The 20106-nt window shown below is 43.5% G+C and overlaps 1 protein-coding gene across 2 annotated transcripts in view; it reads left to right on the top strand.

Moving 5' to 3' along the window:
- Window positions 1-16836, top strand: part of LOC137617141 (E3 ubiquitin-protein ligase TRIM32-like) — a 103557-nt gene extending 86721 nt beyond the window's left edge. Inside the window, exons 4-5 of one of the 2 annotated variants that reach the window (XM_068346998.1) lie at window positions 3368-3909; window positions 16819-16836. In XM_068346998.1, the coding sequence (XP_068203099.1) occupies window positions 3368-3901 (534 nt within the window). In that variant the 3' untranslated portion in view covers window positions 3902-3909; window positions 16819-16836. Of the gene's footprint in view, window positions 1-3367; window positions 3942-16818 lie in introns of those variants that run through there. The other variant, XM_068346997.1, reaches the window with a different exon arrangement.
- Window positions 16837-20106: the final 3270 nt, after the last annotated feature.

The raw sequence follows: 20106 nt of genomic DNA, 5'->3' as shown, positions 1-20106 counted from the left end.
AAAGTCATTTCTTGAGAGCGCCCAGATTAGGGGTTTGATGAGGTCCTGTTGTATGGGTTGCAGCCCTTGATACTTCAGCTCCTGGGGGTCTGTCAGCATCCTAAGAGGATCGCTGGGCTCCGTAAGGAAGACAGACTTACAAGGCAGAGTAATCGTCTAAGTCGACTTCCTTACCAGGTACCTATTTATTTTGGTTTTGTTATATTGATAACTGTCAGAATGAAATAAAAAACTCTTAGCTTATACGATGTAAACATATTTAACTGGTCTCTACCCACCTCCTTGGGTGTGAATCAGCTATTATATATTCACCGGCCAAGTTAAATATTTAAAAATGATATTTTAATTATAAAATAAATTTTTGAATATACTTACCCGGTGAATATATAAATTAAACGACCCTCCCTTCCTCCCCAATAGAGACGCAGTGGGATGTGAAGAAATTGAGTCTTTGTTTACATCGAGAGTGGTATCTGGCCGACAGTTGGCGCTGGTGGGCACACCCGCAACCTGTATAGCGATCGCTGGCGAGTTTTTTACTGTATGTGTCTGTCGAGCAACAGAGTTGCAGCTATTATATATTCACCGGGTAAGTATATTCAAAAATTTATTTTATAATTAAAATATCATTTTTTCCTTTTTCTATTTTTTTTTTACTTTACGCTTTCTATTTTATAAATTTGATTACACAATGTTATTTTCTTCATCACTGCCACTTTCGTTTCTTAGCTGGGGCTTGGCCTGCTTCTTCCAAAGGCCTCTTACTAAAATATTCATCCAAAGAAGCTTATTTCTGCCTGCTTCTTAAATTTTCCTGAGTACACTTGACCGCATGCCAGCCTCACATTTCTTGATTATTTCCATCTTCATCTCCATGGAAAACATCATCCTTTTCTTTCCCTTAACATTAGCGAGTGTCTTGGGACCCATGGCTAATGAGATGTCGTAAGTATCACACACGATAACAGTACGTACTGTAAAATTGTTACAAAAGCAAAATCACAAAAACCAAGTCAATGCGTACGATACCGTTGCCGGGACGAGAAGACATAAGAACGCCGATGCGTAGATGCATGATGGGATACAGTACAGTAGATGCCAACCAATAGGAGAGCAGGATCTCATGGTGGTAACTAGCATCCGAGTAGGGAGATAACCAATGGGAACACAGGAGGATGGTAGCGAGCGAATTTTAAAATCCGTCTCGGATATGGTCAGGCTCCTGCTCTGTATCGCCTTTCGTTGTCCGAAAAATTTTTTGTGATCCGAGTCGTAAAATTCTTCAAATCTCCTTTCGTAAAGTGAAAATTCTCTAGTAGCTAGAGGTTTAACTGTATCTGAAGTAATTGGTGAGAGAAACATTTCTAGTCTAGCCGAAATAATTATGAGAATAGCAAATGCAAGCATTGATGAACATAAGTTTCCTAAATCTGAGAAAACGGCTATAGTCACACCAGTTCTGAAAATTGCTCTAGATTACCAGAAATTAAGCTCATATAGACCAATTTTGAATCTATCCTTTGTTTCCTAAGTGCTTAAATATGTAATTCTTGAACAACTAGTCAGTCACTTAGAAGTAATAGAAGCTTTGCCAGACAACCAATCTGTTTACAGAAAACTATACTCTATGGAGACAACCATCTGCTCGGTTGTAAATGGTATGGTGGAAGAAAATAAATGTGGTATTTTAATATAACTTGGTCTTAGTGCAGCTTTTGATACAGTTGTGCATGAACTACTACTAAATGATCTACGGTTCATCGGCATGGAAGATCAAGCTTTCAAACACCTGAAAGACTACTTGATTGGTAGAAATTTCTGGGTGGAAGTTGGAAACTCTTACTCATCATATGAACCTTTATACAGAAGGGTACCCCAGGGGAGTGTACTTGGCCCAATCTTATTCTGCATCTATGTTATCGGTCTATCGAAAATACTACAATATGTGAAGTTCAAACTATTTGCAGATGACACACAATTGTACTTCTCTGTAAATGACATAGATGACACTACTGAAACTCTAAACCGAATCCTTGATAGTGTTAGGGAATGGATGACAATCAAACTACTAAAATTAAATGAGAACAAAACTGAGTTCATGGTTGTAAGAAAGAGAAACACCGTGAGAAGCTTGGGTGACATTCAAATAAACATAATGACTCAGTGCCAATATCTAGTAAAGCTCGGGATCTAGGAATATTTCTTGACTGCAACCTGTCTCTCAATGCACAAATAAATAATGTAGTAAAGACTGCTGGTTATCATCTAAGAAATATTGCTTTTATAAAAAAGTACCTTGATGAATGTTCTGATAAGATAATCTGTGTGATCACCAGAATTGACTACTGTAACTCCATCTACTACAATCTACCAAAAGTACAACTTGAGAAACTACAAAACATAATAAACATAGGAGCAAGACTGATAAAAGGTATTCCACCTAGAGAAAGGATCACCCCTATACTAACTGATCTACAATTGCTGATGATTAATGTAAGAATTGAATTTAAAATATGTACAATAACCCACCAAGTTATCAGAACTGGTCGTCCAAAATATCTAAGAGAATTGCTACATATTGTACAGCCAACAAATCGTCCTGACACGAGAATAGTTACAGATGGTTTTAAACTATTAGAACCTAGATACATGTTGACTGTAGGCTCTAGAGCCTTTAAATATGCGGCCTTGAGACTATATAATAAGCTCCCACGAGACATCCTAATTATTGAAGATGTTGGGGCTTTCAAGAGGAAACTGAGGACTTTCTTTTTCCACGAGTGTTTTAACAGTAATGACCGAACACTTAATGAACAATATTCATTGTGAAATGTTAAATGCTTTGGAATGATCATCATAATACAACCGTGGAGGTCCTGTAAAGAGTAGGATTCCCTGCTTGTACAGGACCTGAAAAGCACCCCTTAAAGTAGAATAAGTAAAAGTAAGGGATGGAATGATTGGATATATTTTCCTTTCCTTTTTGTTAATGTAGCTGATTGAATATAAACATACTGTTACATGCATTCATTGATACCTATGAAATATGTTGAAGAAATGGAAACCCCTTTAAGTTTTTGCAGAGCAACACCTAGTTATATGAAGTGATTTTTCTATAGACAATAAACTAATTCATTTCCATTTCTTTGTAGCAAACAAGCGCATTCTGTTTTTTGTGTTGAATTTTCTAAATCTCTCATAGTTGACTTTAATTGATATGTCATCCAGGAACCATATTAAAGTTGGAATATTATAATTTGAAGTATTGTATGTGTGGAATGTAGGGGAAGAATTGATTTCCAGGTATTTATAGAAAATAGATTAGATTTATTCAGTGTATAGTTGAAATTGAAATCTTCTTTTCCAGTGGGACATGTTTTCAACAATGCTACCCTTGCATGAACCTGAGGCCTACATGGAACTGTACCACAAAAGCACTCGTCTTGGAGTGGTTTTCATTCGCCTTTGGGGGCACCTTCGGCGAGCTCAGCACTTCCTGGCACTTTGTCTTGGAACACTAGGGCCATCTTACAGTGGTGGTTCATTCAGGAGCAAGCACAAAGAACTAGAAAAAGATCGTATCTGTGGTTGCAACTACAAAGACACCGATGGAGTAATGACTACGAAGGGTCTGATGACTGATCTTGAGTGGTCAGGAGAGTATGCTGGCAAGGCTGAGGTGGGACTGGTTGTTGGTACATCCAGTGGCAAGAGTGAAATGGATTCCTTGTTCAGCATATACACTCGAGTTGATCAGACTGCCAATTGCTATTGTCCATTTGGTAAGGTATCATCTGGGATAGAAGTTGTGAGGAAAGCTTTGGACTATGATGATCCTAAAGAAGTAACTGTGCGGCATTGTGGGATCGTTGTTCCACTTTCTGTTCTCAAAAAACTGTAATAGAATCTGTGAGTGATATAAATAGAGTTTGCATTTGTTGTATTCCTAGATTTTTTTTCCTTGAAATTTTATGTATAGTTGAAATGGATAAAGCCTTTGAAGTGTTCTGTATTTGTTCCTACATGTAATGCAAACCATTGATCTTTAATATGAGCGTGACTTCAGCAGAGCTGAAAATCCCATTAAACTTTTTAACAAGGTAAACAATGGTTGACTGTCAGGTGAGTGGCTCTTCTAGATCTGCAAATTTTCTAACAGAGTTTTATAGGGCACTCGGTAGCGTTGATGAGCGACGTCCTTACTGTAGTGGCTTACGTCAACAAGGACGAATTGTCTCGCAATCCCTCGGCTAATTTGGCTAGCAGGCTCACGCTATAGTGGTTTGCAGACTGTGGCCAGATGTAGCACGCAGACCGCCTAGTGTCCGAATGCTGACCACACTTCGTTCACTATGCAAAAAGACAAAACGGTGGAATGCTCTTAAATCTGAGTAAAAGGTAAACAATCAAGGATGAAAAGGGCACTGGGCACCCCCCCCCCCTTGATTTTATACTGGGCAAGGGGACCCAGCTAGAACCTCACTTCCCTCAAGCTTGCTGACTAAACACGTAGCATGACCGTTTATTCATTTCTGTGAAAAATTGGCTGAATTAATGAATAGCTCTATCTTCTTTAGGTAAGATCGCTTCAAGCTTAAGTAAACTTTATAGAACATTAGGTGAAAGGGAAAAAAAATTCTAGGCTGGTAACAGGATATGTTGTAGAGAAAAAAATATGTTAAAAAAGGTTTATTAGAAACATTTAATAAGAAAGAAAAATGAGACAATAATTAGGTTGACAATAACAGTTTTGTCAAATCTTAATAATTTATAATGTAAAGAAAAACTAGCATCCCTTAACACTCCAGCCTAATAACAAGATTAAAAAAATGATTTGAATAACAAAAAAAAAAAAAAAAAGAACTATTCACATGGAGACTCATATGGGATCCAAATACAAAATGTATACACGTACAGTAACGTCTGGCATTGTTTGCTGTTCATGAGTCCTTCAATGTCTGGGGGAGTTATGAAGAGCACACATCGAAGATCTGCCTCCACCTCCAACTTCTTGCTTACCTTTGTTCTGAAGTGTACCATTGCCGAAAATCCTGTCTCACGCAGGTAGGTGGAAGAAAACTGGACCAATATCCGCAGAGCATCGCAAGAAGCTGGTAGGTTCCTTGGTTTTGGGTCCAAAACTCTTTTAGTTCCATATTCCGGAGGGTATCCTTTGCTGCAGAATCATTTTTCAAGTCCAGGAACTCTTCCTGCCACGCTTCTGGCACATCATCAATGTTCCTATGAAATGGGTCTCTGATAAGCTTGTTCTCGTTGCTCTCATTTGTGATCCCCGAGAAGCCTCCTAGCCTTCGAGGTGTTGTTTGATATCCTCAGCTGTTGGATCAGGCAGACCATCCTCCATATCCTCCACACATTCGTTCAGAGCGAGGAATAAGGAAAAACTTTCACTCCCTGCTCTTTTCTTCCACAGTTCCAGTTTAGCCACGAAAGCTCTGATCTGGTCTGACTGAAAAAGAATGTGGGTCCCTTTGCCCTGCAGTTTCCTGTTGAGCTTGTTCAACGCACTGAAAATATCAGACAAGTAGGACAGCCGCTCACGGAAAAACTCACCCTCCAACGCCTCCAGAAGCACAACATTCTTTTAGGCCCAAAGGAAGGCTACCACTTCATCAAACAATTCCAGGAATCACTGCAACATCTTTCTCTTCAAGAGCCACCTCACCTGAGTATGAAACAGCAACGATTCGTGGTCGGCTCCCATGCCTTCACAGAGCCGATGGAACAGCCGAGTGTTCAGAGTGGAACCGTTGATAAAGTTGACAATTTTGATGACAGTCTTGAGATGCTGCTTGAAGTTCTAGGGGACAGTTCTCAAAGCAAGAGCCTCTTTGTGGATCAGATAGTGTGTCAATTCCACTGCCGGATTCTTTTGCTTGACGAGCGTGACGAACCTCGATCTAGAGCCAAGCATGGCTGGGACACCATCTGTGCACACCCCAACCAAAGGCTCCCAGCTGATGTTGCTGTCTTCGAAAAGGTCATTAATGAGGTCCATCACATCCTATTGGATGTCAAAGTAGGACAAGAGATACACGGTGGTGGAGAGCCAAGCATGGCTGGGACACCATCTGTGCACACCTCAACCAAAAGCTCCCAGCTGATGTTGCTGTCTTTGAAAAGGTCATTAATAAGGTCCATCACATCCTATTGGATGTCAAGGTGGGACAAGAGATACACGGTGGTGGAGGCATGTGGTTTATTGCGTCCTGAGGTACAGACTCATCACGGTTGCTCTCTGCAACCGGCACACTCACTTGGCGCCTGCTCGCCATGGGAAAACATATCGACATATCGTACTTGCAGGTACTCCATCACCCTCCCCCCCCCCGAGATTAATACATGGGTATACATGGAGAGGCAATGATAAAAAATAATACATGGATTAAATTGGATGCATGTGCATAAGAAGACAGATACATATCTGTTGGTAGTGTAAAATGCTATGTGTAGGTAATATATGTTCATAAAGTAATATGAGGAGCAGATACAATAGAAATATAAGCAGATGCTTTTGTAATGTATGTTATTACATAAAAGAATTCATCCACGCTGGCCTTCTGATGCGCCGTGATGGGCGTGGCTCCCGTACTGCTTGTGGGCTGGGTGAAGGGTGACTGACCGGTGGCTGCTCGGGCGTGGCGTGGCTGGATGCGTAGCAGGTATGGCCCGCCCTGGCTGGGGCCCCGATGATGTGAGTCGCAGGTGCTTCCTGTTACGGAGGGAGAGGCGCCTGCTGCCGTTCAGTCTGACTAGGTATTGTCGGTATTGGAGCGGTTCCGCTACAGTACCGGTACGGTCCTACAGCTTAGTAGCCTGATTTTGCACTCACACTTGGGATCCTGGGTTGATAACTACAGCTTTCTGGAGGGTCTGTTCCTGGTGAGGGCAGCACCGCTATCAGCCATCTGACGTTCTCTTTGCCGTAAGGTTGCCCCTCAGTGTTTGTCTACCGTGAGGTGCCAGCAGGCCGTAGGTACGCCGTCTTGGAGCTGCCTGCCCGTTGCAATCTGGGCGGGTGACTTACTTATTCCGCGGAGGGGGTTGAGGTACTGTAACATAGCCATAGAGGACTTGTCCATGTCGAGGTTGCCACCGCTGCCCGTGTTGACCATTATTATCCGCTTCCCGATCTTGACTGCGGCCTCTGTCCTGCCATTGGACTGCGGGTGCTGGGCGGATGATACCCGTACGGACACGCCCCATAACTTGAAAAATTCCCCCATTTCCTCGCTTGCCAGATTGGTGCCACCGTCCATGGAGATTTGCTCCGGGCCCCCCCACCTGGCAAAGTAGCGACGTAGCTGGGTCTTGATGTGAGAGGAGGAGGTGCTGTGGGGGAAGTGGGCCAGCTCCAGCCAACTGTGAGCCTGTCTACGTAGGCCATGTACGAGTGTCCGTCGTGCTGGAACATATCTGCTACCGTCATCTGGAAGGGGTACTCTGGGGGCGGCGTGATGATGAGTTCCTCCGCAGCCTGGGATGGTGCGTGTATGTCACATTCTTCGCACAAGGATCGGTGATACTGCAGGTCCCCCTCGAGTCCAGGCCAGTACACACACCGTCTGGTGGGCACGTCGTTGCATCGAGTCCAAGCCTTGGTGCCCCGTGTGTAGGTTGGCAGCCACCTGCGGACGGAGAGGCTGCGGGATAACTAAGCGGACGTTACCCTGTTCGAACGTGTATGTCACTAAGTCTTGGATAACGGCCAGCCTCTCCTTGACACCGTAGAAGGGCCGAAGGCATGCAACTTACTGTCGGCCCAATCCCCGGCCAAGACCCTGGCTATGAGCAGCTGATACACGGGGTCGCTGACAGCAGCGTGCCTAACCCTTGCCTCGTCCACGACGCAGCTGTCGTGCTCTACTGCTGCCAAGACGGCGGCGAGGTCTTCGTCGAGGTCCACGTCGTGGGCGCTGGGATCAGCTTTCAAGGCGGGGTATCGTGACAGGAAGTCTGCCGCACTGTTACGCTTCCACGGCAGATACTTGACCCTGAATCGGTACTGCAGGGTTCTCTCCTTCAGCCTGAATAGACGGGGTTTGGAGATTTCCGTGAGGGCTCGATCCCCCAGCAATTTGGTTAATGGGCAGTGGTCTGTCACATCGGTGAGGTTGGGGCACCCTAGCAAGAACAGCCTTGCCTTGTGGAGACACCAGGCTACCGCGAGGGACTCCCCCTCTATGGCAGCGTAGCCAGCTTCGGCGGTGGTGAGATGGTGGCTGCCGCATAGTGCCAGGCGCCACCCGCCCGTGCAGCAAAAGGGCGTGGTGGCAGAGCTGTATGCGCAATACTGCTGAAGGATTACAAACCCTATGCTCTCTTTGCTCCAGCCGGTGATCGCTGCTGTGGGGCGGCTCCTGTCGTAGTAGGCCAACCCGTACTTTGCTAATTGGCAGATCATGTCGTGGGCGTGATGGAATTTGGTGCGGAGTGCCTCGTCCCAGTACACTAACTTCCCGGTTGGTTTCTTGAGGAGCTCCCAGAATGGGTTCATGATGGGGGCTGTTGCGAGGAAGGGCGCCAGCTGGTTGACGAATCCGTACCAAGCCCTTATGTCGGTGATAGAGGGCTAACGTGGCATCGGGAAGTTCTTGATGGCCGCCAAACATTCCTCTGTTGGCTTGTAGGCCTCCCAGCCCAGGTTGTAGCCCACAAAGTCCACTTCTCTTCTTGTGAATTGGAATTTTTCCGGCTTCATGGTAACACCTTTAGCTGCGCATATTTCGAGGAAGTCGTAGGCATGCCACAAAGCCCCGTCGATGCTGTAGTTGTAGAGCAGGGTGTCGTCTACACACTTATATTTCCTCTGGATGTCCTGGATGGCGTCGTTGAATCGTCGAGTATACGCATCGCCGGCGAAGCAGTGCCCCATGGGGGTACGACGGTAACGAAGTCTTCCCCCGGGGGTAATGAATATGATTAATTCGCGTCTTTCTTTGTCTAGCTCCACCTGGTGGTATCCCCAGTACGCGTGTGCCACGGTCTTGAATGTGTGCTTAGGTACCCCGGACACCATGTTGAATGAGGGGGGGTGTGGTGTGTCTCCCGCAGGCGGGATGCGTTGAGGCGCTGGCAGTCGACTGTACGGCGTGGCTGTCCTGACTTCTTGGTGACGACCACCATACGGGCGCACCATTCGGTTGGCTGCCCGGCAGGTACCGGTTTTATGACGCCACGGGCGCATCCTCTTCGAGCTGGCCTTCACTTCCCCTTCCCAGTGTTTTGGCACCGTTGCTGGGGTGTGGCATGCGTAAGGCGTGGCTCCTGGGAGCAGGTGGATGTGGTGCGGTTCCCCCTTTATCACTGGCAGTGGCTTCCTGGCTGTGTTGAATGTCGTCGTGGCGAAGTGTTGCAGGAGCCAGGCTTTCAACCTGGCCGCATGTTCCTCCTGGGGCGGCAGGGGCACCTCGGCAGGTCGGGGTGGTACCGGGGCGGCAGGGGCACCTCGGCAGGTCGGGGTGGTACCTGGGCGGCCCGTCTGGCCGTGCCATCGAACAGGCTCACGTGTGCCACCGCGAAGAAGGGGTGGGTGAACACCTTGGGTACCAGCGTTAAGTCCCTGCAGGCGTCCAGTGACAGGAAGAGGTGCTTTGCTGACTGCACGAAGTACACGTCCTGCTCCGTGGTGCGGCCTTGCATGGTGGTGTGGCACACGGCAGATCCAAGGTACTTCAGGGGGAGGTTTGCCACATCGCGCAAGCCAGCTCGGGGTGTAAGGGCTGCTGGGCGGACTTGGAGGTGCGATAGCAAGGAGGGGCCCGCCACACATACCTGTGCCCCGGTGTCCGCCACGGCGGTGACAGGCACTCGTACTCCTGTGTCGGTGTGGACGACTGTCACCTCCACTACTGTGTGGCGGGCGAGGTTGGCGCTCGCAACAAGCACAGCGCTAGACACAGCACTAGCCACGTCTGTCGGGGATCCTGTTGATTTTGCCTGTGATTTTCTGCAGCATTTGTAGTAGTGGCCCTACTTGCGACACCCGTTGCATACGGCGGACTTAGTGGGGCATGAGGCTCTGCCAGAGGCGTGGTGGCCGCCACAGTTCCCACAGGGAGGGGTTGGGGGACCCCTACCTGTGCCAGCGATGGTTGCATTCGGATGATCTGCCTCGGGTGTGTCGCTGCCGGCCGCGCAAGCAGTTTCCATCCAATTGCATTGGCGTGCAGCGACGTCGACGCGGGCCGCCTCGTAAGCACAGCACCTGGCCCTAAGATCACTTAACACTATTGATGTCGTTGCTACATTGGTACACATGGCGACGCATAGCCTCATCACTTAGGCCCACCATTAACTTAGGTAATAACATATATTCGGCTAGATTACACTGACACTGAGGGCACTGGAAATTGCAATCGGTGGCCTTTTGAGAACACTTTAGAAAATAATCACTAACACTTTCTCCTGGGCCTTGTATCGCATTGAAAAACACCGACCATAACACAGCACGGTTTGTAGAGCGTAACACAATATCACAAATAAAATCCATGGCTTCCGTAGCGGTGAGGTTACTCCATTCCTGTGAGGTGAATATGGCGTCCAGCGCTCGTTGCAGAGGGGGCGTGCAGTATAGCCTGATGTGGTGGACGACCTCGTGGGGTGGTAGTCTGCACAATTCAATCCAGTATTCCATCGACCTCCTCCAGGACCTGAATGCTGCGGGCTTCAGCTCAATTTCACACTTCTCTGGGGCTGCGGACGCAGGGACACAAGGTGCAGGGGTAGCATGTGTCATAAGCCGGTCGGGGAGGACGTTGATCATTTGTTGCTGTGCCGCCATGGCCTGCCTGGCTTCTTGCAGAGCAGGGACGAGCCCACTGGGGACGACGGGGCGTGCGGCCCTTGGAGTGGACTGCGCTGAGCGGCGCTGGAAAGGCATGGTGAGGGTCACGGAGGTCCTTGAGAATCACTGCGCCATACACAGTGGTGGAGGCATGTGGTTTATTGCATCCTGAGGTACAGACTCATCACTGTTGCTCTCTGCAACTGGCACACTCACTTGGCGCCTGCCCGCCATGGGAAAACATATCGTACTTGCAGGTACTCCATCACATCCTGAGATTTGGTCGTGGTCTAGAAAGGTTTGCCGAAGAGGAATTCTTCTGAAATTCCTTTTTTCGGTGGTATAATGAACAAAGACCAACTGCTGGGACAGATTCGCAACATCTGTCGATTCGTCGAATTGAATCGAAAAAAATTGTGACCCTCTCTAACCTGAACTACTTGGTTCTTGATGCTCTCATATCGTTGATCCATGACCGAATGGTGTTTGAAAGGGAAATTTAGGTCATCTTGTAGGCAGCCTCACCAAGGACCAACTTCACACACTGCTGCATACAGGGCTTCACCAATGTTTCACCAATTGTGTGTGGTTTCTTCTCCCTCGCAATCTTGTACGAGACTTCTTATGATGCTTTCACAATAGCGTCCGTTTGCTGACGAAACGTTCCAGTTGAGTCTTCAGATAATTTGTTTCAGCTGGAAGTATTCACGATCCTTGTTCTGTAGTTCGGAATGGCCTCCTTGAAGATGTTGCTTCAGCTGGAATGGCTTCATGCTACCATTCCCCAAGGTCTTTGTGCAGATAATACATTGTGGCAGATGTTCAGAACGAACGTAAAACCGAAGTCTAGATACATACATATACCAAGGCATTTCCCCCAATTTAGTTGGGTAGCCGACATCAAACAAATGAAAAAAGTGGACCTTTCCTCTCTACGTTCCTCCCAGCCTGACAAGGGACTCAACCGAGTTTGGCTGGTACTGCTTGAGTGCCACAGCCCACCCTCCCCCGTTATCCACCACAGGTGAAGCTTCATAATGCTGAATCCCCTACTGCTGCGTCTGCAGTCATCCAAGGTGACCGTAGGAAGCAGCAGGGCCTACTGGAATTGCGTCACAATCGCTCGCCATTCACTCCTATTTCTAGCATACTTTCTTGCCTCTCTCACATCTATCCTCCTATCACCCAGAGCTTTCTTCACTCCATCCATCCACCCAAACCTTGGCCTCCCTCCTGTACTTCTCCCATCAACTCTTGCATTCATCACCTTCTTTAGCAGAGAGCCATTTTCGACTCTCTCAACATGGCCAAACCTCAACACATTCATATCCACTTCAGCTGCCAACTCATTTCCCACACCCGCTCTCACTTTCACAACCTCGCTCCTAACCCCTAAATATGTTCGTTTTTTTCGACATAATCACTTGCGGACCTGAAAAGAACAAGAGAGATCATGTTAAGACTTGTGTAATAAAAAAGAGCAAGCCACAAAAGAAGAAAGAAAATAAAACATAAGAATGAAAGCGGGTAAAGTTCAGGAAACGGGTACTCCATAAAAGAGAAGAGCAGAAGGCTATTACTGGAAGTTATATTCTAATTATTTTCTGATTATTTCCAGAATTTTCATTCCAGACTAGAATTTCCCCCCTGAAACACCTAAATTTCCCCACTTGGGGAAATTTCCCCATTGCTTTAGCCTCTCCTTACCTGCCTTAGCCTCGGCAAAGAGAGTGAGAGAGATGATTGGCATCCCGTATGCCACAAGTAATTTCAAAGGATGGAAGGTCTCCTTTACGTTCGTTCCAAGGTTTGTGACACAGAACCCTGATGTTCACGACCTGAAGTTTGTCACTCTCTATCTCCTTTCTCCAAGTCACAACCAGCAATCAAGATGACCTGCTCTATGTCCAGTGAGAGCGGTACGGCATTGGCTTCAGAGGCTATTCTTCATCGCTGTAAGGTAAGGGAAGCCAATATCCAAGAATAGTTTCTTTCTGGCTATGTGAGCCCGTCAATCATGCTTACCTCAATTCCGGAGAGCCTACGATTGAACCTTCCAGAGTGGGAGCTCACGAAGTCGAGGGTATAGGCGCTACCCTAGTCTTCAAGAAGAATCTGTTCTTGGTGCAAGTGCTGAAGGAAGTATAGCAGCACCAGACATCCTTCACCACCAACTACCTTCTGGATTATACCCACAAGTCCCAGGATATCTTAGTCTGGAACAGGTGGTAGTTGTTTTACAGGTGTAGCAAGTCTCGCTCCAACACAGGACAAGAAGCATCTTGCCTAAGATAGCAGTCTTGACATGAGTCTATGAATGATGGGTAAGAATGTATGGCCGTTTTTCCTCTCGTTTCCCTCCCTTGAGTCGCAGCAGCCATACCATCACGTTCCTGGAGCGGACGTTAGGTGCGGGTAAGCAACACAACCAAGTAAATTTTTATTACAATTTGGTTTGTATTGAAGTTCCTCTCCTATCATCATATTCAAAAGAGAGGAGGGACAGAACGTATGCATACCCATTTCTCATATAATGCCCGTACATTTGGACTTCATTTCCTAATAGATATAGATTCTTCAATGATTACCAGTTTTTTGGAAGAGACCTAGCGTAACACCCTCATCTCTATACTCGAGTTGTTAGGAGGGGGACAGGAGTCATAATTTTTGCTCCTCTACAAGACCAAAGTAAATTGACATTCTGCAACTTAGTTACCCAGCCAGGTTGGTTGTAGAAGTCTTCTGCCTTCCTTAGGATGAGTCTTATTAAAGGTCAATGGCTTATCGTACGAGTAGGGACAAATCGCAAATTTTTAATCTAATTTGTATTTTTTTTAACCATACAAACCCACCACACCTACCCTACAGGTCCTAGGTTAGGGGTCAAAGTAACTTGTTCTGCCTGACCCTGGCAGTCAACCATTGTTTACCTTATTAAGAAGTGTAGTGGCCATTCCATGTTCGTTGAAGTGATACTCCTATTCAAAGTCTCTGGGTTGTATAGTTAGCAAAAAATATAAATTACTTGAAAAATTGATATTTTACTACAAATCAATTTTATAGAATTTCATTGTGTGAATGAATGCATTGTCTAGATAGTAAATTAATTTCAATGCAGCTAACAATTTTGATATAGTACTCTAGCAATTTTTGACTCGGTAATGATTTATAGATGTGGAAGTATATGTAATTTTGCTCATGACATTCTTATAGATTGTGATATTTTGTGCATTATTGATGCTTTATTCTGTGACTGTATGTTGGGTGCTGGAGAAGATAAAGTTTTTTTATGGATACTCAACCCTTATGTGTCATTCCCAGTATTATTATTATTTTGATGAATCTTACCTGTGAGTTCCATTACTTATTGCTACAAAGCGCCAGTTTCCCTACCTTAACCCTCTGGTGATCCAAGCCGTGACAAAATTGTTATCAGGATCATGACTTGCAAACTTTTTTACTATGAGCAATTACGTCTTGTGTCAACCTACATATGTTGATGTTTTGTTGTGTAATTAAAAAAAAAACAATGGAGAAAGAAACTGAAATTCCATTAGAAAGCTAAATAGATTTTATATATTGGGGTTATGGTTGCCTATTGGAATTGTCCCTGGTAGCAATCTGCTGGACTGGAGTTCAAGTCCTGCTCAAGCTTGATAGTTTCTTGTAGTGTTTGCAGCCTCGTCATCCTTGTGAGCTAAGGATGGGGAATTTGGTGGAGCATATATGTCTACCTGTTGAGCCATCAGTAGCCATTGCCTGGCCCTCTCTGGTCCTGGCTTGTGTAGAGAGGGTGGTCAATCTCTAGGACATTGTCACTGTCTCTTGCCTCTGCCATTCATGAGTGACCTTTAAACTTTCACATGAATGGAGGGTCATCAGAGGGATAAAAAAAAATAATTTTTCTTGTCTGCGATATTCCTCCCCAATTGGGACCAACCAATGCAGTATCATGCTTGTTTTACAGGGTAGAAACCGAGCCTGGTGGTCCATGAATAATACCCTAGCGCTCTTGCTCTATCTGCGTCGGATGCGAGTGTGGTCGACCTTTGTCTCTCTCCCTAATTGATATGTACAGGACTTATTTCAGTACTAGCAAAGTGTGTCTTCTATAGGGTCTAACTATGTGAATTATAAAAAAAGATGTTTGAAATGCTACAATGTTTTTGATAAACAAAAGACAGAGCATATCGAATTGGTGGCCAAGAAAATGTTGATAGAGACTGATCACAAGAAAAAGGAAGGGAGTACCGTTTCAGGGAAAAATTTAGATCAAGCTATTGATATTTGTCTTTTAGCATCACAGAGGCTGGGCCTATTGCTAAAGAACTTAGTGACAATTTGTATTTATGGATGGAAGTTGTTGGACATAAATCACAATTAGCTTCATTTATGGATTATGTTTCTATTTTTTTTTTGCAATCTTTCTCTGATAATCTGTTATTTTCAATTTCTGTCCTACTGTTTCGCTAGGCTAAAGCTCTTTTGTTTCTGTGTATGAAACAGCAACGGTTCATGGTCGGCTTCCATGCCTTCACAGAGCCGATGGAACAGCCTAGTGTTCAAAGCGGAACGCTTGAGAAAGTTGACGACTTTGATGACAGTCTCGAGATGCTGCTTGAAGTTCTTGGGGAGAACTCTCGAAGCAAACGCCTCTTTATGGATCAGACAGTGTGTCAATTCCACTGCCGGATTCTTTTGCTTGACGAGCGTGATTAACCGCGATTGAGAGCTATACTTTTTTCTAATAAATTGGTTTTAGGTAATAAATCACAGTTGTTCCTGAACAAATACAAAATATCATTCTTTACATAGGAGAGATGATTCAGCGCAAGCTGGTTTACCCATAACAGCTCAAATACAGTGTCAATGACCCTCCGCTAGTTAGTAAGGGGTAGCGGGAGGGTAGATCCCAGAATCCCGGGACAAGACATACAGCTGTACTCCCAAAATGAGAAACCCTTGTAATGTCTATGGTTGATTCAAAGATTCCTTCATTTCTGAGAATTCTTACCTAGACTAGTCACATTACTAGTATCTCACAATCATGCAGATTGCTCATGCCGCTAACCATGCTTTGTACAAATTTAGTGAGGTGTCAGGGTTTCTCCCTGTTACTTGTGGAGCACGTACGGAAAAACCCCAGCCAGTTGGTTCAGACTTCCACCCTCCTAATGGGTGAGTCAAATACCTATAAATAGTGAAAGGGTTTGTATTTAGTGTTGGAACATGACAAATTTGGTGGAAGTTATTTGAATTTTTCCAAACATTACAAAGCTTGAGCTATCTTTACAAATTGGCTCTCCATCATCTGTCCCCCAATATGTCTCCTGCAATAAAAAGTGACGAGACAACACAGTATGTGGGAGCGGGTAGCTGGCTACCCTGCCCCCGCTAACTACCAGTAGGGTAGTTACACCTCGCTAAAAGTTTTATAGCTAGTCTTTCAGCTTCGCCGAAAGTACAATCCCTATAAATGTTTAAAAGTTTGTTTGATTAAAAAAAAATACAAATTACTTCCAAATTTGTCATTTTAGATTTAATATACTTTTGGGAAATGCCTTCCTGGCTGTACTATTCATGATGATGATATAAAATATAAGACAGGTTTTAGTACTACAGGTACTATAAAGTGGGCGAAAGCTTTCAGAGTGCCTTGGGAACATACTATACAGGGTGCAAAAAATTCCCTTCAACATCTGTCTTCATTGATTTCTCCCATTTACTAGATTTCTTACTACCTAGCTGTGAATCTGTTTAAAACTTGTTTTGCTTTAATTTCTGCATCATTTGAGAACAAATGCCTTAAGCAAATCTTACAAAATTTTGTTTTAAGGTTAGCTTTGCTATTTATTGGCCTTTCAGGATTGTGTTATGAATATCTGCTCATCTAGAATTAGGATGATAGTATTTGTTGGAATTTTGAGCCACTGTTGCCCTCAACCATTTATATATAAACTTGTTATCTTGTTTGAATAAAGTCAATTACATTCACCTCGCCTTTTTATTAGGACATTGCAGCAGCCTTGCCACATCGGTGACCACTGGAGGACCAGCTCCCCATTGCCTTTTCCCCCCACCGCTGTTCCCTACCCTTTTGATGATGCCACTCACCAACCCTGACTCTACAATCCACACTGCATCAATGAAACTGCTGCCCTTCGCCAGCAGAGAAGCGTTGGCCTGGTTCCAGCTCGCTAAAGTTCAGTTTCACATCAAGGGAGTGACTTGCTCAAACAGCAAAGAAGACTATGTCCTCGCGGATATCTCCGAGGACACTTTCCCAGGAATCTCCAATTGGCTTTGCGATCAAGGGGATGACTCAACAGTATATGATGCCCTGTAAACTTCCTTGAGGAATGCTCACCATCACCAGCCGGCTGTATAGCCAAGCCTTTTCAGCTCTCTTAACAGCCATTGGGGGACCAAAAGGCTTTGCTCGCCTTCCGGAAAATGACCAGTATTGCTACATTGCATCCCTCTCTCTGGTTATGGCTAATTTTTCCCTTTACCCGTGCACAGAATAGTCTGAGCTATTATTTACACATTTTCTTTTGTCCTCATACACTTGACAACACTTAGAGTACCAAACAAATCTTCTTAGCTCAAGGGGTTAACTACTGCACTGTTTCAGTGGACACTTTCCTCTTTAGCTATGTTAAGCATCACTTCTAGGAGAAGGACACTCAAATTCAAAGCATTGTTCTCTAGTCTTGGGTAGTGTCATAGTTTCTGTACCATGGTCTTCCACTGTCTTGGATTAGAGTTCTCTTGCTTGAGGGTACACTATTCTATCTTATCTATCTTAATCTAGTTTTTTGGGGGGTTTATGATTTATGTGTGAAAGATCTGTTTTATGTTGTTACGTACTGTTCTTAAAATATTTTAATTTTTCATTACTTCTCTTGTAGTTTATTGCTTTTCCTCATTGGGTTATTTTTCCCAGTTGGTGCCCTTGGGCTTATAGCATCTTGCTTTTCTAACTAGGATTGTGGCTTAGCTAGTAATAATAATAGTAATAATAAGAATATGGATTATTTCTCTTATTTTTTATGCAGTCTTCCTCTGTTAATTATGTTATCATCAATTCCAGCCCTACTGTTTTTTAAACTATATCTTTTATGTTTGTGCTGGTCCCTAGTTGGTTACCTATTCCATGTAGTTCTGCCTACACTACTTTTTTTCATAATTTGGTTTTACGTAATAAACCTCAGTTGTTCTTTTACTAATTGTATGGCATTAGGGTTATTAGTTTATCAAGACTTAACTTGGATATCTTTTAAGATTTTATTTTTCCTTTAATGAGAGAAAATTATCAATTTCAATTATCAAATACAAAATTATTACTTTCCCCTATTAATAGGTAAACTTTGGTCTTAGTAGGTTTTGAAACATGTTGAATTTGCCCTACTATTGGCTTATAAGGTTTAACAGATTGGTTTTAAAAAATTAAGACAAACAATTTTTCTGGTGGTAACTTTAGCTGTGAGAATTAGTGAGTTTCCAAGCATTACAATGTTGGTTTAGGTCTTGAGAAAGCATTCGTGAATCAGTTTTTCCGTACTGATTCGGAGCAAAAAATAACGTTATAGTAAGGAATCTACATTGGAGTCATACCTTACCTTCCTATGCCAATATAACTAACAGAGAGTCGGGAGATAAGTTTCTAAGACCCATCAGAACAGTAAAGGTAATTTTATATACTAAATGCTATCATGAATGGTACAGTACCAAATTGGTGTTGTGGACTCATCATCTCCTACGCCTATTGATGCAAAGGACCTCAATTAGATTTCACCAGTCGTCCCTATCTTGAGCTTTGAAATCTAGGTAGTAACAAGAAATGGAAGACCCAGGACAACATGGCTGAGGACTATGAAGCCTGAAGTAGATGATGAATGGAAGAGCATTGATTATGTGAGTTGAGGACTACCTTTTCTTGACTGAAAGATATTTAAAACTGTAAAAGAAAAGTTCTGGCAGCAGCACAATGATCCGAACACAGGATTTGTAGTAGCCATGGCTTACAGGTTCTTTTTATGATTTAAGAGAAACTTGAAACAAATTTGTGATGTGACTATATTATTATTATTAAAAGTTCTATAATCCTGGCAGGGGATAAAAGTGGGATTTCTACAACACCTAATCATTTGGATAAGAATTGTGTTTCCTTTGTGCCAGGGAAAAATTTCCAGTGTTTTTTATGATTTTGTGCTTAACAAGAATTTTTCTCCATTTTTGCCGTCAGTTTCTGGTGTTAATGCTTCCAATGAGCTATGGAATGGTTAGTTAGTTTACTCTTCGAATTAGTTAATTTTCATTTAAGTTCATTCAGTAGTTTTCTTTACTATTTATGAATGAAGAGTAAATAAATATAAATTTGGAAGTTTTTTACCTTTTAAAATTTTTTTTATTGTATAATTTTTTAGCTAATAGGCTTCTCGTTGCATTTTGTGATTGTGAGGATTTTTGCAATTGTTTCAGTCCATTTATATTATCGTATATTTACTACTGGTTTTCTGTATTACATGTCATTGCATAGTACAGTGTCCTTTCTCCACTTTGATATTTTTTGTTGTGCTTAAGTTTATTTCTTTTTTATATATACTGTATTTCTATGCTTTTCCTTCATTTTTTTCCTGCTTAAATAGAAGTGCTGATTCTGGATGCAAGATAATGAATACAAATGTCTTGATTTTCTACCTGTACTGGCTACTGAATTCATATTTTCCCCTCATGTAATTGCAAAGATATGCATACAGAATTTTAGGTGCTACTATAGCGTGATTCCTACCCTCCTTTTCTGTTTCTACCTCAATATGGGTATTCAAATCTACTATAGGGTGATTCCTACCCTCCTTTTCTGTGTCTACCTCAATATGGGTATTCAAATCTACTATAGGGTGATTCCTACCCTCCTTTTCTGTGTCTACCTCAATATGGGTATTCAAATCTACTATAGGGTGATTCCTACCAAGCAAACAACCAAATAATGTAATATTCCCCTTCCAATGTGTTATTATCGGAGTAACACCTCAATTGAGTGTTGCCAAACCAACTAAACAAGCAAAAAGTGTAAACAAAACGACCATTTTACCCAACCTAAATTGTATTTTATTGATTTTTCAGCATGTTTTATAGAATAGAATAGATTAAAATAGTGTCAAGAAGTATGTTTTATCTACCCTCCTTTGGTAGGAATCACCTCATACCCCAAAAAATAGGGTAGGAATAACACTATAGTAAAATTCTGATGATAGGAATTACACTACAGTAGCACCGAATATTATTTCCATTTC

Source organism: Palaemon carinicauda, chromosome 23, assembly GCF_036898095.1.
Source record: "Palaemon carinicauda isolate YSFRI2023 chromosome 23, ASM3689809v2, whole genome shotgun sequence".
In the NCBI taxonomy this organism is placed as follows: domain Eukaryota; kingdom Metazoa; phylum Arthropoda; class Malacostraca; order Decapoda; family Palaemonidae; genus Palaemon; species Palaemon carinicauda.
This window is presented reverse-complemented; position numbering and strand designations above follow the sequence as displayed.